The sequence below is a fragment of the Doryrhamphus excisus genome, linkage group LG2 (assembly GCF_037039965.1).
Source record: "Doryrhamphus excisus strain RoL-2023G ecotype Guam linkage group LG2, RoL_Dexc_Guam_v1.1, whole genome shotgun sequence".
Classification (NCBI taxonomy): domain Eukaryota; kingdom Metazoa; phylum Chordata; class Actinopteri; order Syngnathiformes; family Syngnathidae; genus Doryrhamphus; species Doryrhamphus excisus.
The window spans coordinates 24,358,871-24,386,110 of record NC_136358.1 but is presented as its reverse complement, the minus strand read 5'-3'; the positions used below and the strand labels follow the sequence as shown (position 1 = coordinate 24,386,110).

The 27,240-nt window shown below is 41.8% G+C and overlaps 1 protein-coding gene across 10 annotated transcripts in view; it reads left to right on the top strand.

Moving 5' to 3' along the window:
• Nucleotides 1-27,240, top strand: part of rbfox3a (RNA binding fox-1 homolog 3a) — a 335,564-nt gene that overhangs the window by 219,481 nt on the left and 88,843 nt on the right. The window contains exon 1 of one of the 10 annotated variants that reach the window (XM_078788897.1): nucleotides 429-1,200. The exons of the other annotated variants lie outside the window; for them this stretch is intronic. Coding sequence (XP_078645023.1) covers nucleotides 1,075-1,200 — 126 coding nt within the window. The 5' untranslated portion in view covers nucleotides 429-1,074. Of the gene's footprint in view, nucleotides 1-428; nucleotides 1,201-27,240 lie in introns of those variants that run through there. 10 annotated transcript variants of the gene reach the window in all.

Sequence of the window (27,240 nt, the reverse complement as noted above, 5' to 3'; positions counted from 1 at the left end):
ACTTCGTCTTAGGTTGACCTATGGACGACTTAGTCTCCAGTTAATCTATGAATGACTTAGTCTCCAGGTGAACTATGGATTACTTAGTCTCCAGTTAACCTATGGACGACTTAGTCTCCAGTTAACCTATGGATGACTTAGTCTCCAGTTAACCTATGGATAACTTAGAGTCTTCAGTTGGCCTATGGATGGCTTAGAGTCTCCAGTCAACCTATGAACGACTTAGTCTCCAGTTGACGTATCAACGACTTAGTCTCCAGTTAACCCATGGACCACTTGGAGTCTACGATGAAAAATTCCATTTACAAATAAGCACTCATCATTTGTTCAAATTCACTTATCACGGTCGTGATATGGAATAACTCACACATCTGTATCACCCAGAGTCATAAATCACTCAATGTGTATCACAGTTTCAACAATTGTAATGTTAACAACTGTCTAATAAGGAATATTCTTAACTCCTCATCCTTTTACCTTGAGCCCAAGTAGGTTTTGTGGGCGGAGAATGACGTATGGACGTTGTAGGTACACGAAGTAGGAACTCATGAAACACTCAAGGAAGGGTTAACGCTGCATATACGACGCTCTGTAATTATAGATTTTTATATCTGCGTGTGAGATGTGTGAGAGACGCGCGCGCACACACTCCTTCCTCCCCCTCCAAAACCCCCGGACCCCATCATTCTTCCTCCAATCTCTCCCTCTCCTTCCCTAAAGGACCTCCCAAGCCTCCTTTGCCCCGCCTCCCCCTTCCACCTCCTCCGTTCATCTTCTCCTCCGTGCATGCCTCGGCTCCTCCACCAAAGTAAACAGAGAAGAGCAGAACAGAAGCATCACTTTGCCCGCACTTCACACCACTTGCCACCCCTGCCCTTCCCCCAGAAAAATCTTTTCTACTTCGGCATCCCCTCGTCTGCGTCCGCTCGAGTGTCTTTGACTGCGCATCGCTGCTGCTGCTGCTGCTGCTGCTACTGAGAGGAAACAAGAAGGGAGGGGACGAGAAGTAGAGAGAGAGGTTGAGAGGTGAGAGGATAGACAAAGTGTCTGCAAGACGAGGTGTCAACAGTCTCTATGAGTAAGGGGTCCCGTCTTCACATGCTGTGCTGTATGGCAAACTCTGGCTGTGTTCTGCTGTCCGGGACCGGGATGTTACCCCATTCTCTGCAATGCCCCCCTGCCTTCCTCTATCTGCCCCAGGTAAGAAACACGGCCACATGCCCTCCCTCTTTCTTTACCCTCCTTTTCATGCTATTCCACCGCCCGTAATCTTTATTGCACTTTCTTGCAACTTTTGACATATTGCTAAAAAATCAGTGTTGTTTTTCTTTTCACCTCCACAAATTTATGTTATTTAGTTTTTGATTTACATATTTTTTAATTCTTAGGTGTTTTCTTGAATAGTTGTTGCTTGATAACAGGAATAGTAAGAAAGTCTTACTACTCAGGAAGTGGTTGGTGCAGTTTTATCCTCATGCAAAGTGGAATTGTTGTGGCATTGCTGGCGACTTTGGATGTCTGCATCCGGACCAACTTGTGGGCTGGTATTGACTTGATGAACACATGGTGCAGACTGCCCACTTCCCTGTGTGTGTGTGTGTGTGTGTGTTTGGACTGGGTGATACTACCAATTTGGTATCAACCAGATACCAAGTAAACGCAGGGCCGGTATTGCCGATACCGCTCCTTGTGGCTTATGATTACGATCAGAATAAAACGTGGAACAGGATTATAATAACGAAACACACTTGTAACCAACAATAACTACAACATATGACAATGTAGCAATATTAGTCCCTTTTATTACATACAACAAATATAATGAAGTACAATTGTCGCAAACCGTTGAATAAATGACACACATGTAAATGGTACATACTATAATAGATGGAGAAAAACAATAAATACAACACAAATTAATGTAACAATATGATGTGCTTTTATTACAAACAATAAATATAATTACATACACTTACAACATTGTTGTAAAACTTTGGAAAAAAATTACACTCAATAAATAAATAAACATGCAAAAAGGAAAAATAATGAATACAACAATATAAGACAATGTTAAATTAATTAATTTTTATTGCACACAATAAATAGGATTATAACACAGAAAAAAAACACATATAATAAATAACACTTTGGATGTTTGTACAATAACTCTAACAATATTTATGAAAATAGGAAAGCACTGACATTATAATGCTAGCATTGATGCGCTACAGATATGACCCTTGGTATCAATACTATGGATGTTTGTATCTCCTAGTGTGTGTGTGTGTGTGTGTGTGTGTGTGTGTGTGTGAGCGGGCAGGCGGACAGTGACAGATGTCGGCTCAGGACCGAATTAGACAAAAGAACCAAATGACTGCTGGCACACTTGAGATGTTTCTATTAACTGGCTCTCATTTCCTCTTATCCTCCTTCAGTTGGCCTTTCTGTCAAAGTGTTCAGTTGACGGCGTTGGTCAGCCGCCACCTGCAACTCTTGTCTTTTTACTACCTGGGCACATGTGCATGACTATTCCCCCCCCCCCTCCAGACAGTTTGTTATTGCAGGCGTATAAAATATGATAAGACTGGAGAGGGCTGGCGTATAAAATATGATGGGGCTGCAGTGAGCTAACCTGCCATGTCCAGCCGCCAAATAGCGGCCACACATCACCTTTACAGGGCGGCCCACAACCATGAGCGTTCACACACGCGTGTTCATGCACACATAACTCACAGAACATGCAGCAGCTGGGATACACACACACACATATATACACACTCAGCTCCATGCGGGCAACCAGGAGTCCTCAGAGAAAAAATGTGTTTGTCGTGTGTGTTCATGTCATTGCTCACAGGACGGCCATATTACTTTTTTTCATGTCAATTATTTTCCGTCTGCGACTCGGCATAGAATGATTGTGGAGTTCTACTTGGAAGCGTCGGAGCCGTTAGCGGCACCGGGAATGTGTTGATGTGTCCGATGCGGCTTTGGACTTGACTTGACTTTAGGAGTCGTGGACAGGAAACATTTGAACAGCGACTTATGCCCCCCTACCGACCCCCCATGATGGCAGTGTGCATTTTACTCCATTTAACAATTGGAGTGTTAAATAGTACAACCCAGCTATACTATCATATTTCTCCAATGAATTCATATAAAATACAACAAAAATATCACTGTTGGGCTTTTAGTTGTAAAATTGTGATGGAAAGCCTGAGCAGAAATAGTAAAAAGGTGGTTTTAGCTAGCACGTAGACCTCACAGCTAGGAGACCAGGGTTCAATTCCACTCTCGGCCATCTCTGTGTGGAGTTTGCATGTTCTCCCTGTGCATGCGTGGGTTTTCTCCGGGTACTCCGGTTTCCTCCCACATTCCTAAAACATGCTAAGTTAATTGGGGACTCCAAATTGTCCATAGGTATGAATGTGAGTGTGAATGGTTGTTTGTCTATATGTGCCCTGTGATTGGCTGGCGATCAGTCCAGCACCCCCGCGACCCTCGTGAGGAAAAAAAAGCGGTAGAAAATGAATGAATGAATGGTTTTGGAATTTGTGTATTTTCTCTTCTAAGCAGTTTTCTCAGTAATACTTTTAGCATGAACAATGGAACGGATACATAACTTCATATCTTTTGATCATATCTTATCATATTCGACTTGAAGCCCAAAATGCTGCAGCGTCTCAGTCACCTCATCTGTTGCTAAACTTCTGGAACCAAAACATTAGCTTCTGGTGCGCACTGTGATACATTGCATCAGCGAACTGTAAACTGTACTGTAGTACTATTGTATTGTACTGTATGTCAAGTGCTATCTGCCACCAGGGGTAAGCCCACTTTTAGTGTCGTTGCATTTGAAAACGGCGGCAGGAATTGTGCAAAGCTCCTCATTAAGTGTTGTGTGTGCGTTGGCTTCCAAAGGGGGATCCCCCCCCTCCTCATGCGCCCCCCCCCCTTACTCATGCATCCATCCATTTGCAGACAATCCGGATCACAGCTAAACATCCGTGCACTCTAAAACATTCATCTCCTCCCTGTCTGTGTATTGAATTTCCATTCTCTCTCTCTTCTTCAATCCTCCGCTTTGTATCGCTCTCTTTTCCCAAGGCGGCACGGCGGCTTGGATGGGGGGGGGGGAGAAAAAAAAGTCCTCGTAAGTCAATACGATGTGCTAAATCTGCTTGTGCAAGCTCCCTTGCTCTCCCCAGGGAGGGAGGGAGGGAACGAGGAGGGAGGAATCTTTACCAAGGCCCACCTAGTAGTTGAACACTTCCTTTCTTGTGGTCAGAACACAAACGTCTTTGCTCTTTTTTTTCCTCTCATGTGCTCATGGTCTTTCTTGTTGCTGTTTGCCTTTTGCCGTGGTGCAGCAACACACTGTTTGGGGGTATTTGAAGGTACTGCTTTGTCTGTGGAAATAACCCATGTCGTGTAATCCTTCACAAACTCCCTTGAAAGGTTTTTTTTTTGTGTCTTTTATTGGGCTTTTTAAATAATTGCAAACTACGTGAGTTTAACATCACACATCCATATCACATACGCGCCTAGCAGAAATGATACAGTCGCCCCTCGCCTTGGATTTTGCAGCTATGGCTAACCTGTTTATTTATATTGTTAGTAAAACAACTTTATAGTTCATATTTAAGCACAATTAGACATATTTTTGCCAAAATAAAGCATTTTTTAGGGACGGCACGGTGGTGGAGTGGTTAGCGCGCAGACCTCACAGCAAGGAAACCAGGGTTCAATCCCACCCTCGGCTCTCTCTGCATGTTCTCCCCGTGCATGCGTGGGTTTTCTCCGGGTACTCCGGTTTCCTCCCACATTCCAAAAACATGCTAGGTTAATTGGCCACTCCAAATTGTCCATATGTATGGAAGTGAGTGTGAATGGTTGTTTGTCTCTCGCCTCTCGCCCAAAGACAGCTGGGATAGGCTCCAGCGACCCACGTGAGGAAAAAGCGGTAGAAATTAATTTATCAAATACAAGGCATTAAGGAGACAAACTCAAATGTGTGCTGCAGTATTCTACACTGGTCACTAGGTGTCAGTAGGGGAAACATAGAAACACGAGACTTGATACGATTTCAGAACTCTGGACAGTTCCTTCAATAAGCCCAGCTCTCCAGTTAAAGAAAATGGTGAAAGTCGGGCTGCCAAATAATGAAAAAAATCCAGATTAACCAGTTTCAAAATAAATTAGTCATGATTAATCACCATTAGAAATGATGTACTGTATTTAATGAACAGAACATATATATTTGAATGTAATGATATTATGTCGGGATATGTCAATCAAGCTAAAAGATAACACACAAGACTAAAAATACTTGTCTCTTCAATAGTAGCAAAACGCTAGCGTCACACTTTAAAGCGTGTTATTATGAGCATTGAGGGGTTGCGTTCAAAGACATGATGTCATTTAAGCGTTTTCAGCGTATATTACAGCATACTTGAATCTAGCAAATATATATTTATATATATTATATATCCAAATTAAAGGTTACAAAGGGAGTGGTGAGAATATCCATCTTGTGTTTTTTTTTCATCTTCCTGTTTATTTACACAAACACACACACATTATAAAGCCGTTGTTGTGATGCCCGTTGTGCCCCTGAATGCATCTCGTGTTCTTGTAATGAGAATGAGGAGTCGTTTCCCAGGATGAAGGGACGAGAAACTTAGAGACACATCCAGTGTATGATATTGGAATTGTACTGCTGTTCATGTGTGAGGGTGCGAATAAAGTTATGAAAGAGTTTAGGCTCCATAGGACCGTGAAGGGATGCTTCACTGTGCTTCCATCTGCCGTCATAATGTTAATATTCCAAGATTTTTACAATATATCCAGTAAAAAAAATATGAATGTATTTACTGGGCCCTTTTCTGCATGATGGGAGTCATAAATTAAATAATGAAACCAAATAATTGAATAGTAAAATGATGTGTGACTGATGATTATGAATCTTTTTTTAATAGGATGGAGGACAATTAGCTTGTCATCGTTACATATGGACATACTCATGGGAAGACGTATACAGTATATACAGTTCATAGAGTATGTACAGAACATACAGTATGTATACTACACATACTGTACGTACTGAATCTTACAAACAGGCTCCGTGTACTGTCACTCAGTAGAGGGAATTCAGGGGTAAATATTGGGGGCAATTACCTTAGATCCGAGACAACTGTAACCTTAAGCAAATGACAGCAGGATCCTCCCCGGGTACGACGGGGGTCACAAACTCTGACCTTCCGACCCTTCTCTCACCGTACGCTGTCATCTGAGTGGCGCACTAACAAGATAGCTTGTCTGGATAACCTTTAGCTTGCACAGCCATCCACCTGCTCGGAGACCTTTAGCTGACACAACGCCTGGAACCTTTGGCGGCTCAAACCGGGACCCCCTCGGCCTACGCCATGCGTCTCCTTCCCGCTATATGTCCTCCTGGTTTTTCATTTTGCTTTGGATTGGTGTGGACTGTATGATTCATTTGTATCCGTTGGATTATTTTGTTCCTGCGTGTCCCAGTGCACGGGCCGACTCCTCCAACCTTCTCGTAGATCAGCAGTGGCCCGATACTCGGCTCACTTGGTCTACAATGGCAGTCATAGAAATATATGCTTATGATATTGTACGGGCTACAATACTACGGTAATAATACTAAAATAATACCACACTAAAGGGGGCGCTCATGGGGGCAGAAAGTTAACATAATTGTAAACAAATAGCAAAAAGTGAATTCATACTAACAATATGCATTCAGGGCGGCACGGTGGTAGAGTGGTTTGCGCGCAGACCTCACAGCTAGGAGACCAGGGTTCAATTCCACCCTCTGTGTGGAGTTTGCATGTTCTTCCCTCGTTTTCTCCTGGTACTCCGGTTTCCTCCCACGTTCCAAAAAAAAATGCTAGGCTAATTGGCGACTTCAAATTGTCCATAGGTATAAATGTGAGTGTGAATGGTTGTTTGTCTATATGTGCCCTGTGATTGGCTGGCGACCAGTCCAGGGTGTACCCCGCCTCTCGCCCCGAAGACAGCTGGGATAGGCTCCAGCACCCCCGCGACCCTTGTGAGGAATTTTTTTTTTGTTATGCGGTTCTCGGTGGCTTTTATATTTATTTATTAGTAATTAATTTTATTGAACATTTGGCTTTGAGTCTGCCACCGTATTCAATATACTATTCAATATTCAATATCCAGCACATTTGTTGTTGTTTTCCTTTTTTGATGACATAAATTCAGGCCTAAATGAAGATAAACTTCTCTTAATGTCTTATTGTGATGACATCATCGGAATCAAACGATTCTCATGAAAGGTTGAAAGTCTTGGTGTTAGATTTTGACCAATTACCGAATGACAGACGAGCAGACGCATTCTTTGGCGGCACCGAGGTTACGTCAGGAGAAAGTCTGCAAAGTTGAGTTTGTAGGAGATGTGAAGGTACTCTGCAGGTGAATGACATAACAGATGGTTTGGGACGCTGACAGGATGGGGGCCTGTGAGGTGGGGGGCTGAGGCTGAGCTTTGTCTCGGCCTCTCGGACAGCCAAACCTGACGGAATGGCTGTAAATGCCAAAGGAACGATGGTGGATTTATGAGACCAAATATCATTTCAGGGACATCGTCGCTGTAACTCAGCACAGAGATACCGAGGGAGGTCCTTGCTTCTCTGGCCTTTACTTTCCCTTGCAGTCGTTTTCCAAAAGTCGACTATTAGCTGTTGCAATAATACTTAGTTTGGGTCGAAACTGTCACTCAAAACTTTACTCGCATTCGTAACCTGGACCAGACTCTTTAATACCAAATACTGCATGCATGCTTGTACGGTACATTGTTGTCCCTTATACACCGCTAAAGCAACTTTTAGGAGAAATAAACAACATACAATAATAATCCCTCCTTTATCACAGTGGGTTGAATCCGGGCCAGAGCAGTGATAAGTGAATTACTGCAAAGTAGGATGCCTTGTTTATAAATGGAATATTTTCATAGCATAGACCTTTTAAATCTGGCTTTTAACATTATTAGAGCCTTCTAGTTTATTTTTTATATTTATATTTTGATATTTAGTTGTTCCTTCATAATTTTTCAATATTGTTATTGAATATTACAATAACAATAATAATAAATATTAATAGTTTATTAATAGTATTATATAGTATTAAATCTTATATAGTATTAAATATTAATAGTTTAATAAATATTAATAGTTGGGCGGCACGGCGGTCCAGTGGTTAGCGCACCGACCGCACAGCTAGGAGACGAGGGTTCAATTCCACCCTCGGCCATCTCTGTGTGGAGTTTGCATGTTCTCCCCGTGCATGCGTGGGTTTTCTCCGGGTACTCCGGTTTCCTCCCACATTCCAAAAACATGCTAGGTTAATTGGCGACTCCAAATTGTCCATAAGTATGAATGTGAGTGTGAATGGTTGTTTGTCTATATGTGCCCTGTGATTGGCTGGCCACCAGTCCAGGGTGTACCCCGCCTCTCGCCCAAAGACAGCTGGGATAGGCTCCAGCACCCCCCGTGACCCTCGTGAGGAAAAGCGGTAGAAAATGAATGAATGAATGAAATATTAATAGTAATAAATAATATTACAAATAATAATACATATTATAATTGAAAAAATATTAAATGATTAAAGCAAATTACATGTTAATTACAACTGAAAAATAAATAAGCCACAAAATCACATATTTTTCTTAGGACTGTTAACAGTTAACAAATACCAACGACAAAGATTACTAAAATATTGCTAAATTTACTTGAAAATAAGCTGAGACCCACCCAGAACTGATCAGTAGATGACTTTTGGATCCCGGCCCACCAGTTGAGAACCACTGTCCTAAGGACCGGACAGGAAGCCGGATTCCACCAGGATTCCACCAGGATTCCACCAGGATTCCACCAGGATTCCACCAGGATTCCACCAGGATTCCACCAGGATTCCACCAGGATTCCACCAGGATTCCACCAGGATGTATGAATGCATGTAGTTGAGAAAAAGCAAGCTGAAAGCAGCGATATAATAAATCATCGCGGACTGAGCCCTTAGAGCCTAACGGTCACATAATGAGTCGTCTTCTGCTTCCAAGGGAGCGTCTTCAAGGTGAAATGTATGTTTCCTGTCCTGTATAATGGACAGGCACACAAAGAAGACAAAGGGGGGCATGGATATGAAGGAGGGTTGAAGGAAAACAAAGACCTCCGCTAGGCCAATTACGTTGTTCCTCTTTGAGCGAGAGTGGCTAATGAGAGGCCGAACACGCTGCCTGGTGCAGAAGAAACGATTAAGGATTCAGCAGTAACTTTGAGAGATGTAAAGCATGCGGAGGATGAACTTGGCCTCAGAGCCGGTTGAGCTTATCCAGACGATGGCGGACATCAACGCATGTCGGCCATCGTGGGAGCCAGGATAGTTTTTGATTGTTTTGAATTTTTGAAAGAAAAATTCCTCTTTGTTTTCATCACAGTGCATGCTTCACAATGGTGGGAACTTCCACGCTCCTCCACCTCCGCCGTTATTCTGCCACAAGCGTACACGTGCACTTGCCTAATCAAGCATGTCCTTTCCGCCCCCTCTCTTAATCAGCACTAATTGTTGCCATTAACGGGGGGGGCAAGGTGTAAACTCAACAACCAGTGTAGGCAAATATTGATGTTAATTGGCAAAGGTGGCTTGAGGGGGCATTGCCCCCCCCCCCCCAAAACGCCTCAGATGGTTTCCCATTAACCCTCATTTGCATAGATTAATCTGACAGAGAGAGAAATCAAAGTGATGGTTGTCTTGGCGACATCACGGTCTATGGTCTATGGTCTATGGACTATGGACTATGGTCTATGGTTTATGGTTTATGGTTTATGGTTTATGGTTTATGGTTTATGGTTTATGGTCTATGGTGTATGGACTATGGATTATGGACTATGGACTACGGACTACGGACTACGGACTATGGTCTATGGTCTATGGTCTATGGTCTATGGTTTATGGTCTATGGTCTATGGTCTATGGTCTATGGTCTATGGTGTAGGGACTATGGTCCAAGGACTATTGTCTATGGTCTATGGTCTATGGACTATTTGCTATGGACTATGGTCTATGTCTATGGACTATGGACTATGGTCTATGGTCTATGATCTATGGTGTATGGACTATGGTCTATGGACTATGGATTATGGACTATGGTCTATGGACTGTGGTCTATGGACTATTTGCTATGGACTATGGTCTTTGTCTATGGTCTATGGACAATGTTCTATAGCCTATGGACTATGGTCTATGGTCTATGGACTATGTCCTATAGTCTATGGACTATGTTCTATGGTCTATGGTCTATGTATTATGGTCTATGGACTATGGTCTATGGAATATGGACTATGGTCTATGGTCTATGGTCTATGGACTGTGTTCTATAGTCTATGGACTATGGACTATGGTCTATGGACTATGTTCTATATAGTCTATGGACTATGATCTATGGACTATAGACTATGGACTATGATCTATGGACTATGGACTATGGACTATGGACTATGGTCTATGGTCTATGGTCTATGGTCCATGGTCTATGGACTATGGTCTATGGACTATGTCTATGGTCTATGGACTATGTCTATGGTCTATGGACTATGGTCTATGGACTATGGTCTGTGGACTATGGACTATGGTCTATGGTCTATGGAATAGTATCACATACACAAGTTGTTTTGCATCACCGTGGTTTTCGTGTGCCAGTGTGAGTGATTATTCTATTATTAGCAGCCTCCCCAGTGGAAGATTTTAGGAGTAAAAATGGCCTCTTACTAGCCCAGGGTGGCCGTAGCATCTGAAGTATACGCCATAATCCTGCATCTAAGTGGATATGGAGATCCACAACCTTTTATGTCTTTGGTTATGTGCTGTAAAATGTCAGATTACCTCGCTAGTCATAGGAACGCACCATCACACCAGGGCGCAGGGGGGAGAGAGGTTCTGCTTAATTGCAGATCAAAACCAACGTGGAAGAGAAGAATATAATTGCACTGGATTATATTAAGGGGATTTACGTCTTTGTGGGGTGGGGGGGGGGGTGTTCCTGGGTATGAAAGACAGATGCATAACAGATCTTGCATTTGAAACCTCTTACTTCCTGTGACTGGAACTCCATTTGAGTGTAATCTGTGACGTGGATGCATGGATGAGGAACATCTCAGTGACTGGTCAGGCTATCTATTATGAATGAGAAGACACGTTGCTGCTAGCACGTGTAATGGATGGGCTGGACCAGGCAGGGCCACGCAACACACAAGTCTCTAATTTTTGGCCCTTACTGTGCTTGACATTGCTACATTGTTAGAGCCCTGCAGACATGAAATAACACCCCTATAGTCACCTTTAAATTTGTCAACTGCTATACTGGAGACTGGTGCTTTTAAGAGTTTAATGCCGCTAATTAGCTTAATGACAGCATCTGATTTGCACTAATTGACAGAATTTAAAGGAAACTATGATCTAAGACTGTTTTGACATGTTGTTGTTATCGTGAGAGGAAAACAAGAGTGAGCGAAGTGAAAGAAGAATGGTGCAAAGGTAAGCTTTCCTGTGTGTGTGAAGCTCCAGGTTAGGTAACGGGCAAAAAAAAAAAATGTCCTCCTCCATTTTGATTCCCTCCATTGCTCGAAACCCGTCATTGTGCCTTCATCACTCATTCCCAATCCAACCACAGATAATCTTTTTCCTATGATGGCAAATGGCTTCATTTCATCCTTGAGTGCCTCCTTCAAGTGGAAGCCACGTGACCTTTCACCCTGGCTGTAACCCAGCTGTGACCTTGGTGACGTCATGTAGGGAGGTCATCAATGGCGGAAACCAAGTGGTCGTGTTCTTAGTGGTTCTTGTTTCCTCCAAGATCTAGCATTGGAATATGGTCCTGCCAAGCGTTGGATAATAGCATTGATAGCATTTATTTATTTGAAGGATGTGTTCATAAGGGTTCATAACGGTGGTCGAGTGGTTAGCGCGCATACCTCACAGCTCGGAGGACCAGGGTTCGATTCCACCATCTCTGTGTGGAGTTTGCATGTTCTCCCCGTGCATGCGTGGGTTTTCTCCGGGTACTCCGGTTTCCTCCCGCATTCCAAAAACATGCTAGCTTAATTGGTGACTCCAAAAGTATGAATGTGAGTGTGAATGGTTGTTTGTCTATATGTGCCCTGTGATTGGCTGGCCACCAGTCCAAGGTGTACCCCGCCTCTCGCCCAAAAGACAGCTGGGATAGGCTACAGCACCCCCGCAACCCTCGTGAGGAAGAAGCGGTAGAAAATGAATGAATGAATGAATGAATGTTCATAAAGGGCGGCATGGTGGACGAGTGGTTAGACCTCACAGCTAGGAGGACCAGGGTTCGATTCCACCCTCGGCTATCTCTGTGTGGAGTTTGCATGTTCTCCGGTTACTCCGGTTTCCTCCCACATTCCAAAAATATGCTAGGTTAATTGGCCACTCCAAATTGTCCATAGGTGTGAATGTGAGTGTGAATGGTTGTTTGTCTATATGTGCCCTGTGATTGGCTGGCGACCAGTCCAGGGTGTACCCCGTCTCTCGCCCAAAAGACAGCTGGGATAGGCTCCAGCACCCCCGCGACCCTCCTGAGGGAAAAACGGTAGAAAATGAATGAATGTGTTCATAAGGAAATATGTGCTGTAGTCATATTGCAGCTGTCCAAAGTGTGGCCCGGGGGCCGTTTGTAGATCGGGGCTATTTTTTATTTGCACGTTCAAAAAATGAGCTTTGTTGACATAGACTGGTTGTCGACATAAACGCATCCGACTTAAGCGGGTTCCACTGTACCGCCGTCTGGAATTGGCTCGCATGAAGGCAAGTGGATGTTAACACGAACAGCATGACAATCTCATTAAAACCCAGCAGAAGTGCTAAAGTGACTCAATCAAGCGTGCCAGTGACAGACAACAATGCAATCGTTTCAATTCAATCGGCTGTTGTGGCTCGGTAATGCACTGAGTCTATCACAGATCCATTTGCCCGGATGTGTTGATACGTCTGATTTAGCATGAGAGCTTTCATACGGAGGAAAGCGGCGCATGATGTGAGCGAGCGAGGGAGGCGAAGTGCATATGCATGCGCAACCGAGAGAAAGAGATCAATGGAGAGATCTCCAGTAGTTGAAAGAGCATATCTCCCCGTGCTGTAATTCACATATATCATTTATCTGGCACCACATGCAAAAAGGAGTGTGAGCCGGAGTGCACTTCAGAGGGACGATAACGTGTTGTTCTCCTCATCAGGAGGCGGGGAGATGCGAGGAGGTGAAAAGAGGTGACACAACCCAAGTGGGACGCACAAGAGAGATTTTATGAAGTAAAAGACCGTCTGAACACAAAAACCAGGCAACAGAGACGAATTCGGTCTTTTAGATCTTGACTTTCTTCTGCGCAATAGGCAAGGCAAATCAACGATGGAGTATTATCGAAATGTACAGGATGTGTCATCAACAGAGTATACTGTAGAGTGCATCAAAAAACACAATTATTGAATTTTGATATGGCTGGGTACTAAAAGTGTTCCAATATATGTAGAAACAACACATACAAAATATTTTTCCAATACATGATTATTTAGGGGTGCCACCATACATCTGTTTTTGTGGAATAAAGTGGTGAACAGTTCAATGGTCGCCATGGAGATTTGAGGTCAGCAAAGACTGCAGCTCAAGAACTCTAAGGTGATCTTTATATGTTTTTGTTGGTATTTATACTCCTATTACATATTACTAGCTAATTTGTGGTTTTGTCTTTGTAATTTGAATGATTTGTAGTCATATTTATAGGTATTTAGTGCTCTACTGTAGCTAACATTAGCTAGCTACAGTTTGCTAATGACAGTTAGCTAATAGCTGAGCAAGCATAACATCAACAACAGTAATATAGAGTAGACAGTATTACTGATGCCTCATATTTATTGAGAGTAGTACTGTAGTACTACATAAAGTGATATATACTTGTCCATTTATGATTTTAGGCACTGTTTAGTGCTCATTGCCTCTACTGTAGCTAACATTAGCTACAGTTTGCTAATGACAGTTAGCTAATAGCTGAGCAAGCATAACATCAACAACAGTAATATAGAGTAGACAGTATTACTGATGCCTCATATTTACTGTAGTAAATATCGTACTGTAGTACTACATAATGTGATATACACTTGTCCATTTATTATTTTAGGCACACAACAACTAGTTCCTTTCAGACTAGCAGTTGCAGCTTGGTCTTTGGTCTGGGCCCCCTTTGATAACCCTATAGAAAATGATGCTGTATAGAAGTTCATTGTACTCAACATTTCCACGTCAACTTTTTGGCAATTAGACTAGAAATTGTACATTTTCTGAAATTTTACAAAAGTTTATGTGTGAGGTGGCACCCCTAAATCTCAATGGATTTCCTCAAAACTTTGAAAAAGACATTTTTTATGTTCATTAGAAAAAAATGGAATGCTAGCCAAATTGATATTCATTCATTCATTTGAGGTGGCCAGCCAATCACAGGGCACATATAGACAAACAACCATTCACACTCACATTCATACCTATGGACAATTTGGAGTGGCCAATTAACCTAGCATGTTTTTGGAATGTGGGAGGAAACTGGAGTACCCGGAGAAAACCCACGCATGCACGGGCAGAACATGCAAACTCCACACAGAGATGGCCGAGGGTGGAATTGAACCCTTGTCTCTTAGCTGTGAGGTCTGCGCGCTAACCACTCGACCACCGTGCCCCCTCAAATTGATATTATGAATTTCCCATTCAAATTTGATGCACCCTAGTATACAAGATACAGTTAAGCCTCGGTCCAAGGCTGGTCGACGTGCAAAACGCACATAAAACGCATGAAACTGATTTTCACCAGCCCAAAAACTCTGTGAACACTCACTTTTTTTTACACGATTTGTACATTTTTGTGTGTTTTGATGGTGTCGGTTTGGGCAAAATGTTGGCTACGTGCTTCCCAATGTGCAAACTCCAGGCACACACACACACACACACGCACACTCTGATCCCATTTCCACAACAGACCCTCAGTGAAGTGGTGGCCTAATATTATCAAATCAATTCAATGAACCTAATCTCATTTCCTCTTAATTGCAGCTGTCTTTATTAAGTACGAACAGATTCTGGGCACGGACCACCCCAGTTAGCAAAACATGAGCGTGTGTTAAAGAGAGAACAAGAGTACTTTTTAAGTCAGCGTTTTCGATACACGGCCAAGCGTATTGCCCATTCTCTTCCACAGGCACTGGCATGAATAGGACCGGTACAGATGAAGCCATATCTGGAGGCTGCTGTAATTAGGGCCAATTCAAATTGGACTCTGATACTTCATTATACAGCTGCCAACAACAGCAGCGATTAACGGCCATATTTTCCCTCTCCATTTCGTTTTCACGCTCGTTAATGGTGTGGAATGAATGGAAATGGCTCTGAGTGGCCTCGCTCACCGCTAGAGGCCAGCGTTAGCGCTGCATGTCAGTTTGTGTGCGCACGTGTGAGCTCCTGTTTTGTCAACTAAAACCCCGAGGCATCCTGTTCAAATTATTCTATGATATCAAAGGGTTTGCCGTGTAAAATGTAAATGTTCAATACCGGCTTGCACCATATCTTCGGGTGGGGAGTGTGCGCAGCATAGGCCACTGTGTTGCAATCGCTCCTCTATGACTTTCCAAAAATGATTTTAGACATAAAGTAACACCCCTATAGTTACTTTGACATTGCTGTTACTTAATATAGCTGACCTGTTGGCTTTGCCACTGCCACCACTGCCATACAACCAGCAACCTCCTCTCATTCTGACATTGACGGGGATTGGAACACCAGATTAAACGCTCTTATTGCACAACTTAATCATCTAACTTCCTTACTTGTTTGTAGAAGTCACACAGATGGTTTCATGCTCTGGCTTCCCTCTTATTTCTGCTCTGACTCAGAGGTGTTCAGGTGCACTCGTAATTATGATATACATACCCCGACATTGGACAACTACGGGATCGCCACAGGGACATAAAAGACAGACGCCGCTTTGAACATAGCAAGCTACCAAGCTAAATAGTTAGCCCCCAATGTATTTATTATAAACTTAAGAAAGGTTTTAATAGGGAATAAGGACAAAGTAAGAAGCCAAACACATACCACTTCCACACGGAAAGAGAGGAGGTAATGTAATTTCTCATCAATGCAACATGACTAATAATAGGACATCGTTATTTTTCTGCACAAAATAAGATGAAAAATAAATAAATAAATCAAGAATAAAGAAAATCAATCAATCAGTAATAAATAAATATAATAATAATATAATAATAATAATAATAATAATATAATAATAATAAAACGGCAAATAATAAAAACTTAAGAAACCACATATAGTTGGTGGGTAGACAAATTATTTTTTTCAGATTAAAATGAACAAAGCATTATTAGAGCCCTGTAGACATGACAAAACACGACTATAGTCACATTTATACTCTTTTTATTTACAACATATTGCGCAACTGCAGGGTCTTGAGACACATGCTAACTCGCAAACTAGAGAGCTAGCGACCTAAACGGTAGCCTTCAAGTTATTTCCTTTAAACTTAAATAGCCAAAAAAAACTTAACCACTTCCACACGGATAGGGAGGATAACTATTAACAGTTATTTAACCTTTAACATGAACATTAATCAAACGTAATAATTTTTTCTGGGTACATGATACCATACAGCATCCATATCAAACTTAACATTAAACTTTCATATCAAGGCGGGGGCCTCAAACTAGTGTCCTGCGGGCCACATTTGGCCCGTGGGCCAAATGAACTTGGTCTGGTCTGATGTGAGCAGGTGGCATACCATTTCAAAGCTTACAACCGAAAGAAAGAAGAGTTCTGCCTCCAAATCAAATAAAAAGCCCAAACAACGTCATGAAGAGAAAACGGCAACAGTAAGACGATTCATCATCCTAAAGATTTTGTTGTCATGTCCATTGAGTTTAGCGGGACAAGAATAATACTTGTCCTGTTTGTAGTGGCTAACGTTAGCTTCAAGATGTTCTGACTTCATGGATTTATTCATGCCAGTCTTGGAGTGCTGGCTTGTTTTTCACATTTGCCAGAGCCCCCTAGTTCCCGGTTCCGGGATACTTTAGGTACATACACACTAAAAGAATGTGTAGGTAGAAGACGTGAGAAGCAGGAAAAAGGCGAAGGAGAGAGACAGACGTGGAACAGGAGATGGATGGAGGAATGGAACGGCTCTGGTGGCAAACTGGATCTCTACAAGCTCCAAGCTTCCTGCCTTTCAGTGTTGGTGTGCTGCTCCCCATGGCCCACCGGTGACATGGCATTTAATAGACTCCATGCTGGGAAACAAACTACCTCAATTAATTCCTCCGACTCTGCCCTGGCCTTTCTCAGTCTCCCACCCTTGGGTATGTGTGAGTATGTGATTTAAGCCGTCTTTGTTTCCGTTCTTTTGTCTCCGACTGGGCTGTGTTAAAGAACAGCGCCTTTGGCCGGGCTCAACGTGATCTACTCCATGCATCCCATCGGTTTCCATTTCGATAGATTCTATGTTATCATCGTTTTTTCTCCATGTGGGGGAGTTTTGGTGACCGCTGCAGTGTTGTTTCATTACTGAGAATTATGGGAGTAATTGTGTCTCGGTCTCTGTGTCCGATAAATACCATAGAGCAGAAAAGCAGAACAGAATGATATAATCCGCAATAACAACTTCTGTTGTAGAAAGTCACAATAACTATGGGTTTGAACTGTAAATTCAAGCTGGGCAATACAGTAATCCCTCATGTATTGTGGTTCGTTGGTTCCAGACCTGACCGTCATAATCCGAAGAAGGATTTCTTCTTTAGAAACTAAATATTTTCATCGCTAGAGCATAAAAAACCTGTCAAGGACCTTCTTTATGCAGCTTTTAGCATTATTAGAGACTTCTAGACATGACGTAACATCCCCATAGTCACCTTTACACTTGTATTACCCAATATAGTAGCTATAATGATAAAAAAAAATATGACATGAATACAATAGTGTAGAGTCAACCCTGCTTCAAAAGGTAATGATAATGGTTTTATTTCATTTGAACATGCATCAGATTACAATTGAGTGCATCCCATAATCAGTTCACAGTTCCACATGTCCAAAAGGAGTAGGAAGAAGCAAAGCTTATTAAATCCTACCCCTCCATCTGGTACTTTTACAATCAGTAACTGTTACATTTGTTCACTTCCTGCTTTCCTAATAGTTTTTTAAATTAAATTAAATTAAATTAAATTAAATTAAATTAAATTAAATTAAATTAAATTAAATTAAATTAAATTAAATTAAATTAAATTAAATTAAATTAACCTACCGAAGTAGGAGGTGATATGACCATCCAATGACATAATGGGTACCATAGTAAGTGTCAATATAGTGATATATATAGCACATCATGACTGGTTCAAGACTCTTCATCCTTGTATTTAGCAAACATCAACTGCTTGTATTGTTTCTTGAATTGGCTCATCGTTGTGCATTGTTTGAGGTCCTTACTCAATCCATTCCATAGTTTGATTCCACATACTGAAATGCTATGGCTTTTTAACGTAGTCCTAGCTTAGAACTGTTTCAAATGTAGTTCTTCCCTGAGATCATATTTCTCCTCTCTTGTAGAGAAGTATTGGATGACATTTTTAGCTAATTGGTTATTTTTAGCCTTATGCATTATTTTAGCTGTTTGAAGCAAGTATTTGTGATTTTAGAAATAAGGAGTTAGTATGTTCTCTGTAGGCGGCATTATGAATTATCCTTACTGGCCTTTTTTGCAGTACATTTAGCGAGTGAAGATTGCTTTTTATAGTTATTAGCCCATATTTCTACACAAAATGCTACATTGCCGTTTCATTCTCAGCCCATCTTTGCAGGTTATGGTGTAGGTTAGTTAGCTAGTCGACAGTTACTGTAAAAAGAGTGTGCTTGTAAAGTAAAAATGTTAAACAATGTATCACCGGCCCCGAACGAGAGGCAGACATTATATCATCAGCCTGGCAGTTACTGACAGTTTAACTACCCCCCCAGCCACGTCTCCATATACTCCCTTTGCGTGGCTGATGTGTAGACTGCTGCGGCTGTAAATAAGGCAGGTCCAGTTAGGTTGACTGGCAATATTTCTCCCCTTCTCCACGCAGTGATGGCTTTATTGGAGAGAAACGGCCTGCCAGTGCTAGCCTCAAGTGCTCAGGACTAATCACGGGACTGACCTTGACTTGATTCTGGACAGTGGGCCACTTGCCACGCTACGATATGATTTGTATATGTGTAATAATATGATGACGTGTCGTGCACGGGAATGTGTTGTGGTATTGTGAGTTGACTACATCGTTTATGTTTATAGACCGGGGGTGGATGGAAGAATACCGTCTAGTCTGGATGTGCCCTAGGCTTTAGGTCAGATGATGTGTTCTCCAAACCTGCAAAGGTCTTTGGAAGGATCTTCTATTCTGTTTTTTGAAATAGTTAGTCATCGGTGAAATGGAAATCCCATGCTTGTGATTGTTACATTATCGAGGGATTGCAAGGGATTGGTTGATGGTTTAATTCTGGATATTGGAAAACAAAGGATACCAAAACCTGCTATGAATATTATGGTTTTATTGAACGGGATCTGATACTAACTGTAATGGCGTCCTGGAAAATGATTTGCAATGGAAGTCATTATCGATGTGCTGTTTGCAAAACCCATCCATACATTTTCTCTCGCTTATCCGGGTCCGGGTTTCGGGGGAAGCAGTCCTCGGCCACCTCCTCCTGCTCTACCGGGAGGACACCAAGGCGTTCCCAGGCCAGCTGTGAGACATAATCCCTCCGGCGTGTTCTAGGTCTGCCTCGGGGCCTTCTCCCGGCCAGGCATGCCCATAACACCTCAGCAGGGAGGCATCTGTGAGGCATCCAAACCAGGGCCACCTCAACGGGCTCCTCTGGATTGGAAGGAGCTTCGGCTGGATTCTGGACTCCTTACCCTCTCTTATTTGCTAATAATCGTTAGCGTCTCTGTTGTGTCTCGAAGACACAGCAGCTGCAAAGCAAAACGCCCGGCTATAGGTATGGGGCCAAATGACTCCATGTGAATAAAACATTAATGTAATTCATTTGAATTCCTTAGCGATGAGTGACAGGGTACCAGGGGCTTTAGTGGGACAGGATCAATAACCAAACAAACGTATCAAGCACAATCGGTGTGGCGACTTCCGTAACGTTGAATTCTATTTGTTAGGAAGTAGCCTGGTAAGGGACATGTAATCAAAAGGAAATTGATTGAAGCGTCAATACCTTCATCTCAAGCACTGGCAGAATTATTCATTAAAAAAAAATCCACGTCCTGATTTAATTAAGTACATTAATGTTTATTATCATTTTACATCCCAAGTGTCTTTATAGGTCGTGTTCAGTGTTAGTATGCTGGGTGGAAAAGGTTATGTAAAGTTCACTGTGGTTCAAGTTCATATAAAATGTAATAAGCCTCCCTCTCTCTCTCTCTTTATTCAATATCAATTATTCACAGATATCACCGTGCATACTCCATGCTGCTGTTTTCATGTTCTCTCTCTGTATTTTACTTGCATTGGTATTTTTGAATATTATTATTTTTTTGACAAGACTGACAGTCAACCCAGCAATGAGATACTCAGATGATTTACTCCAAGATGCCTGATAATTGGTCGGCCATTTCCGAAGATAACACTATGAACTACAATGTTCACATTTGGAACTGAATTACGTGTGTGCGTGTGCACGTACCTGTACACGTGCATGCATTCAAATCTGTCTGTGTGGTATGGAATGTAACAGTTGCCGTTATTCCTCTTCCTGCCATGTGTGTCTAATGTCCTGTCATAATGGACTTCTGCCACCTAGTGGCCGTTTCAGTTGCTCTCAAGTCTAATCCATTGGTGAGGAGTAGCATCATCACTTGCTTTTGGGCCAGAAAAAGAAAAAAAATTGAAAATTCAGCTGTTTTTCATCAAAATAAATTATTTGACAAAAACAAAGACATTATTAATTTTCTACCGCTTATCCTCACGAGAGTCATGGGGGTTGCTGGAGCCTATCCCAGCTGTCTTTGGGCGAGAGGCGGGGTACACCCTGGACTGGTGGCCAGCCAATCACAGGGCACATATAGACAAACAACCATTCACACTCACATTCATACCTATGGACAATTTGGAGTCTCCAATTAACCTAGCATGTTTTTGGAATGTGAGAGGAAACCGGAGTACCCAGAGAAAACCCACGCACGTACAGGTAGAACATGCAAACTCCACACAGAGATGTTCGAGAGTGGAATTGAACCCTGGTCTCCTAGCTGTGAGGTCTGCACGCTAACCACTCGACCGCCGTGCCGCCCACAAAGACATTATTTTAAATATAAATGTACGTTTGGCAACAACACAAATGAAATGGCATATTACTTTGATTTGATTCCACAGCGAGATTGCTAGTTGAAGCCAACTCCTCGGAAGACACATCTATTTCCACGTAAAGTTAACGTGAAAGAGCAGCAGGCCAAAGAGGGACACCCTAACACGAGCATATCGGCCTCCAATGAATAGCCTCAGTCTTCCCTTCTTCGCCGTCTTTCCCCTTCACTTGAAGTCAAGTGGCATTTCCATTTTAAAATTGCTTCCTGGCCCATTGTGAATAGAATCAAATTACACCGAAAAGCACTGATTGATTCTTTCAGAACACAATGGTTTTTATGGTGTAGACCTGCTGGCCTCTTTTCTCTCCAGCGCCTATTGAATTCAGTCGGTGTGCCCATTAGAGTGCTTTCACACTGGCTGAGCGGCGAGAGTGTAAATAGATGAATGGGGAGGAACAGCCGATGCACACCAGCGGCACTCTCTAGCATGACAACTGCCATTGGTATAAATGCAACTCATAAGATTGGTTAAATACTGGGAGGGACTTTTTTTTTTTTTTTTTACTAAAAAACCAAAGACACATTGGCCTCTTTAAAGGTGTGGTCAAGGAACCCTACGTTTGATCACAGCCCCCATGAAAATATCACATTATTGCTAGTATACTATTGTAGAACAATTGCTCACTGTTTGTGGAATGATGATGGGGGGGCACAGACCACAGACCATGTGACGGCAAACTTTATTTGAAAAATAATAATTTGAAAATATAATATTACACATTTTCATTCAGCCTGATAAGAGTTGGTACTTCCACTCACATAGCACAACAATTACATAGGACTGAAAACCACTGCAGGCAGACACACAAAAGGATGCAGCGTTCTCCCTCGCTGACACAAACTTACCTTCCACTTCTAAAGGGGTGTGCCAACTGCTACACATATTGTGTACCTTTATTCTGATGAGCTTCTGACTTGTGTCATGTGATCAGTGGCGCCCAAAGACCCAGGAAGGAAGGAAGGGTAAAGTTATTGGAGCAAAGACGCCACACCAGGCTTTCCATTGGCTAAAAGCTAGCTAGCAATAGCATGTTTTATTCATTCATTCATTCATTTTCTACCGCTTTTTCCTCACGAGGGTCGCAGGGGTGCTGGAGCCTATCCCAGCTGTCTTCAGGCGAGAGGCGGGGTAGACCCTGGACTGGTCGCCAGCCAATCACAGGACACATATAGACAAACAACCATTCACACTCACATTCGTACCTATGGACCAATTAACCTAGCATGTTTTTGGAATGTGGGAGGAAACCGGAGTACCCGGAGAAAACCCACGCATGCACGGGGAGAACATGCAAACTCCACACCGAGATGGCTGAGGGTGGAATTGAACCCTGGTCTCTTAGCTGTGAGGTCTGCGCGCTAACCACTAGACCACCGTGCCACCCCAATAAAGAAATATAATGGAAAATTTTGACATATTTGAAACTGTCAAAGCGTTAAAAGTTCTGTCTATGATGTCATCACCTGTTTTCGCCTTCCTGACCACATCGGCTGGATTTAACATTGGCTAGCTTTCGTTTTGGTTAGAGTCGGACCTGCTGGACTAAGTGTACGCTAACCAAGGTTCCACTGTCAATGCCTCTGACTTTTGTCATCTCTTTAAGGAAAAATGCCTTGCTTGTTGAGCTGTTAAATATGCGCCCTAAAAGCAAACTTGACTTGATTAGATTAGCTCCTTAAGAGCCTCGTTGAAGGCAGCCTGTTGTTGGCCCGCATGGAATCCACTTGGGATAATGAATCTTTGATTTGTGACACACCTTCATACCACTTAGAAATGGAAGAGTGTTTTTCTCTTTAAGTGTTCCAATTTGCGCCATTTATTGAACAGATTGGCTCCTCTTACAAAGAAAAGAGTCATTCATCTATTTCGTTCACCTTCTCATAGTCTTCAATTTCATCTTGTTCAGCGTTCGTACCTTATGTGTTCCCAACACGGTCTTTTCTTACGGAGACATAAGCACACACATCCCACTCGTGCATGTCTAAATCAGTCTTATTGAATACAAACAAAATTACCATAAATCTCTAATCTCTGCAGAGATCAGGCTTTTCCGACGCTGACAAGTGCTCACATTTCAGGCTTCACACACAAGACCCAATCCCCTGATGTTCAAAAGTAGGTAGGCGGCCATCAGTTTTACAGCAGATACCTAGAAACGACAGATAAATAAATAACCATGCATTCCTATATGAGTGGCTTTACCTACACAGAATCATTGGAACATCCCCAAGGTTGGTTGGAGGGAAACATAAATGATTGATGGAACTGTTGGAGATTCTTGTGGGTCAAAGAATGAAACAGGGCATGTTTGAGCTTTCAGATATTGGAAGATTGGAAGATTGGGAGGTGTTTGCAATGTTCTAATTGATGTGACAGCTCCTTGTTGGACACAACAAAAATGGTTTATTCGGAAGATACGCACAACTATTGGCTATAAAAGTGCCAGGAAGGAGCTGCCGACTGGGTCCGCTGACTGAAAATGGACCTTCCTAGAGAGAAGATCATTTGTAGGACATTCCCAATCCGTTAAAATAAGATCATATAAAGCAGGGGTCTCAAACATGCGGGCCGCGGGCCAAATGTGGCCCGCAGGACACTAGTTTGAGGCCCTCGTCTTGATATGAAAGTTTAATGTTAAGTTTGATATGGATGCTGTATGGTATCATGTACCCAGAAAAAATTATTACGTTTGATTAATGTTCATGTTAAAGGTTAAATAACTGTTAATAGTTATCCTCCCTATCCGTGTGGAAGTGGTAAGTTTTTGGCTATTTAAGTTTAAAGGAAATAACTTGAAGGCTACCGTTTAGGTAGCTCTCTAGTTAGCGAGTTAGCATGTGTCTCAAGACCCTGCAGTTGCGCAATATGTTGTAAATAAAAGAGTATAAATGTGACTATAGTCGTGTTTTGTCATGTCTACAGGGCTCTAATGCTTTGTTCATTTTAATCTGAAAAAAATAATTTGTCTACCCACCAACTATATGTGGTTTCTTAAGTTTTTATTATTTGCCGTTTTATTATTATTATTATTATATTTATTTATTTATTACTGATTGATTGATTTTCTTTATTCTTGATTTGTTTTTTTATTTTTCCTCTTATTTTGTGTAGAAAAATAAAAATTAAGATATTTGAGAACAGTGGAATGTTTTATCAGAGCTTTAGTTATATTTAAGTTTATTCATTTTTCTGTTTTTAATAAATGTTTTTTTTTTTTTTTTGGGAAAACCTGATGCGGCCCAGTCTCACACAGACCCTAGCTCCAGTGGCCCCCCAAGTAAATTGAGTTTGAGACTCCTGATATAAAGCATTCTACTGTTCACCATATCGTGTACGTTTGTGCGTGTGCATAGGAGTGTGAGTTGTGTGTATTTAGTGTTGTGTGTCATGCATGCCACAGCAAGGAAAAAGAACAAGATTGTTACTGGTGTTTTCAAGTCCACATAGATTAGTTTTGCCGTCAGCGACTTTCTTGTGACGACTCGTGCCACACCATTAATTCTTTCCATTCTTCAACCTTTCGGCCTTCTCAAGCACACGACACGGGTTCATGGTGTGATGGCCTGAATCCTTTCATTTGCCCGACCATAGAAATAAATTCCCTTTTCCACATCAAGGAGCCTAACCTATAAAGAGCCAGCTCCGTTGGCGCTTCCAGTCAAATGATGGCGATATACGGCAGCTCAAGTGGAACACATAGTGGGAGACATTTGTGATTTTTTCACGTCAGATGTGTGACGTACACGTATGGTACATTTCATGGTGAGTGTATTCCTCACTTGTAAGGAACACCAGCACATCCAGGTGTGTGATTTGAATCAACAAACGTCCCATCAGAAAACTTTTTGTGTTGTTTATGTTGGTATACTTCTTATACTTATATACTTCTATGCTAGGACTACCTTAAAAAGCCATAGCATTTCAGTATGTGGAATCAAACTATGGAATGGATTGAGTAAGGACCTCAAACAATGCACAACGATGAGCCAATTCAAGAAACAATACAAGCAGTTGATGTTTGCTAAATACAAGGATGAAGAGTCTTGAACCAGTCATGATGTGCTATATATATCACTATATTGACACTTACTATGGTACCCATTATGTGATTGGATGCTCATATCACCTCGTACTTTGGTACGTGACAAAAAATTTAATTTAATTTAATTTAATTTAATTTAATTTAATTTAATTTAATTTAATTTAATTTAATTTAATTTAATTTAATTTAATTTAATTTAATTTAATTTAATTTAATAAAAAAACTATATTAGGAAAGCAGGAAGTGAACAAATGTAACAGTTACTGATTGTAAAAGTACCAGATGGAGGGGTAGGATTTAATAAGCTTTGCTTCTTCCTACTCCTTTTGGACATGTGGAACTGTGAACTGATTATGGGATGCACTCAATTGTAATCTGATGCATGTTCAAATGATGTATACGTATATTTTCTCCAAAAAAGCTAGTTTTCCCTCTTTTTTTAGTCAGGAACTGATATTTCCCTGAAACTCACCTATGTTCTACTGATTATACTAAAGTACAGCATGTTTATATACACCACAGAACACTATTATTAAGGCATACCTTATCTTAAATGGCTGGGATCGAACGGGTGAACAGAACTAACAAATCAGACACGGAGCAGCTGTCCCGCAATGGATGCTGAAAAATGGGTTCTTGAGGCAAAATGCGACAGAAGTTCTCTCATTTCTCTTCCCCCTCAAACCTCCAAGGGTTCTTTTATTACTTACCTCGTGAAAGCCAAGAACGCTATCGATTTTTACAATGATATGCAATGCAAGGCGTTAAAGGTAGTAAAAATAAATTGCTACACGGTGGTTCCTATTATCTTTCAGCCAATAATTAAACTTAAAACGGGAATATAGATTGTAAAAGAAGCTAGCTGAAATACTTTGTAGTACCTAGTGTGCAGTCTTCTGGTTTACTGTGAACTTCTACTTCAGAGCTGACTGAAAACGGCAAATACTCGCTAAGCTGAGATGGCTTGGGTTGTCGTTGTGTTGACAAGAATGGATTTGAAATATACAGCAGCTTTGTCGGAGAAGAGTCTAGTCTGACCGTTCATTCATCAATTTGGAGGCAAAGATGTAGAACGTTTGGGCTTTGGAATGGACTCCAGATGCAGGGGCCGAGGCAAAAAATAAAACTTGGCAAAAAAAATGAAAGCTTGTAATGGCTTGCAATCATCCAAAAGCGGCAGAAAAAAAAGATGGGCGGAGAAACGAGGCTGGCAGGAAGATAGACGATGAACACTTTTAGAAAAACAAGACTAGGATTATTAAACGGTGATACTAGATATGTGCCAAACTTTTTTTTTGGGGGGGGGGGAGGGTAAAATGTTGATACATATGTAGCCTCTACAGTGGAACCCGCTGATGTCAACATAAGCAAAACCCAAACTAGCCAATGCTACTTTGACTTTATTCTTGTAAATTATTCATTCATTTTCTACCTGGTGGCCAGCCAATCACAGGGCACATATAGACAAACAACCATTCACACTCACATTCATACCTATGGACAATTTGGAGTCGCCAATTAACCTAGCATGTTTTTGGAATATTTGGAATGTGGGAGGAAACCGGAGTACCCGGAGAAAACCCACGCATGCACAGGGAGAACATGCAAACTCCACACAGAGATGGCCGAGGGTGGAATTGAACCCTGGTTTCCTAGCTGTGAGGTCTGTGTGCTAACCACTCAA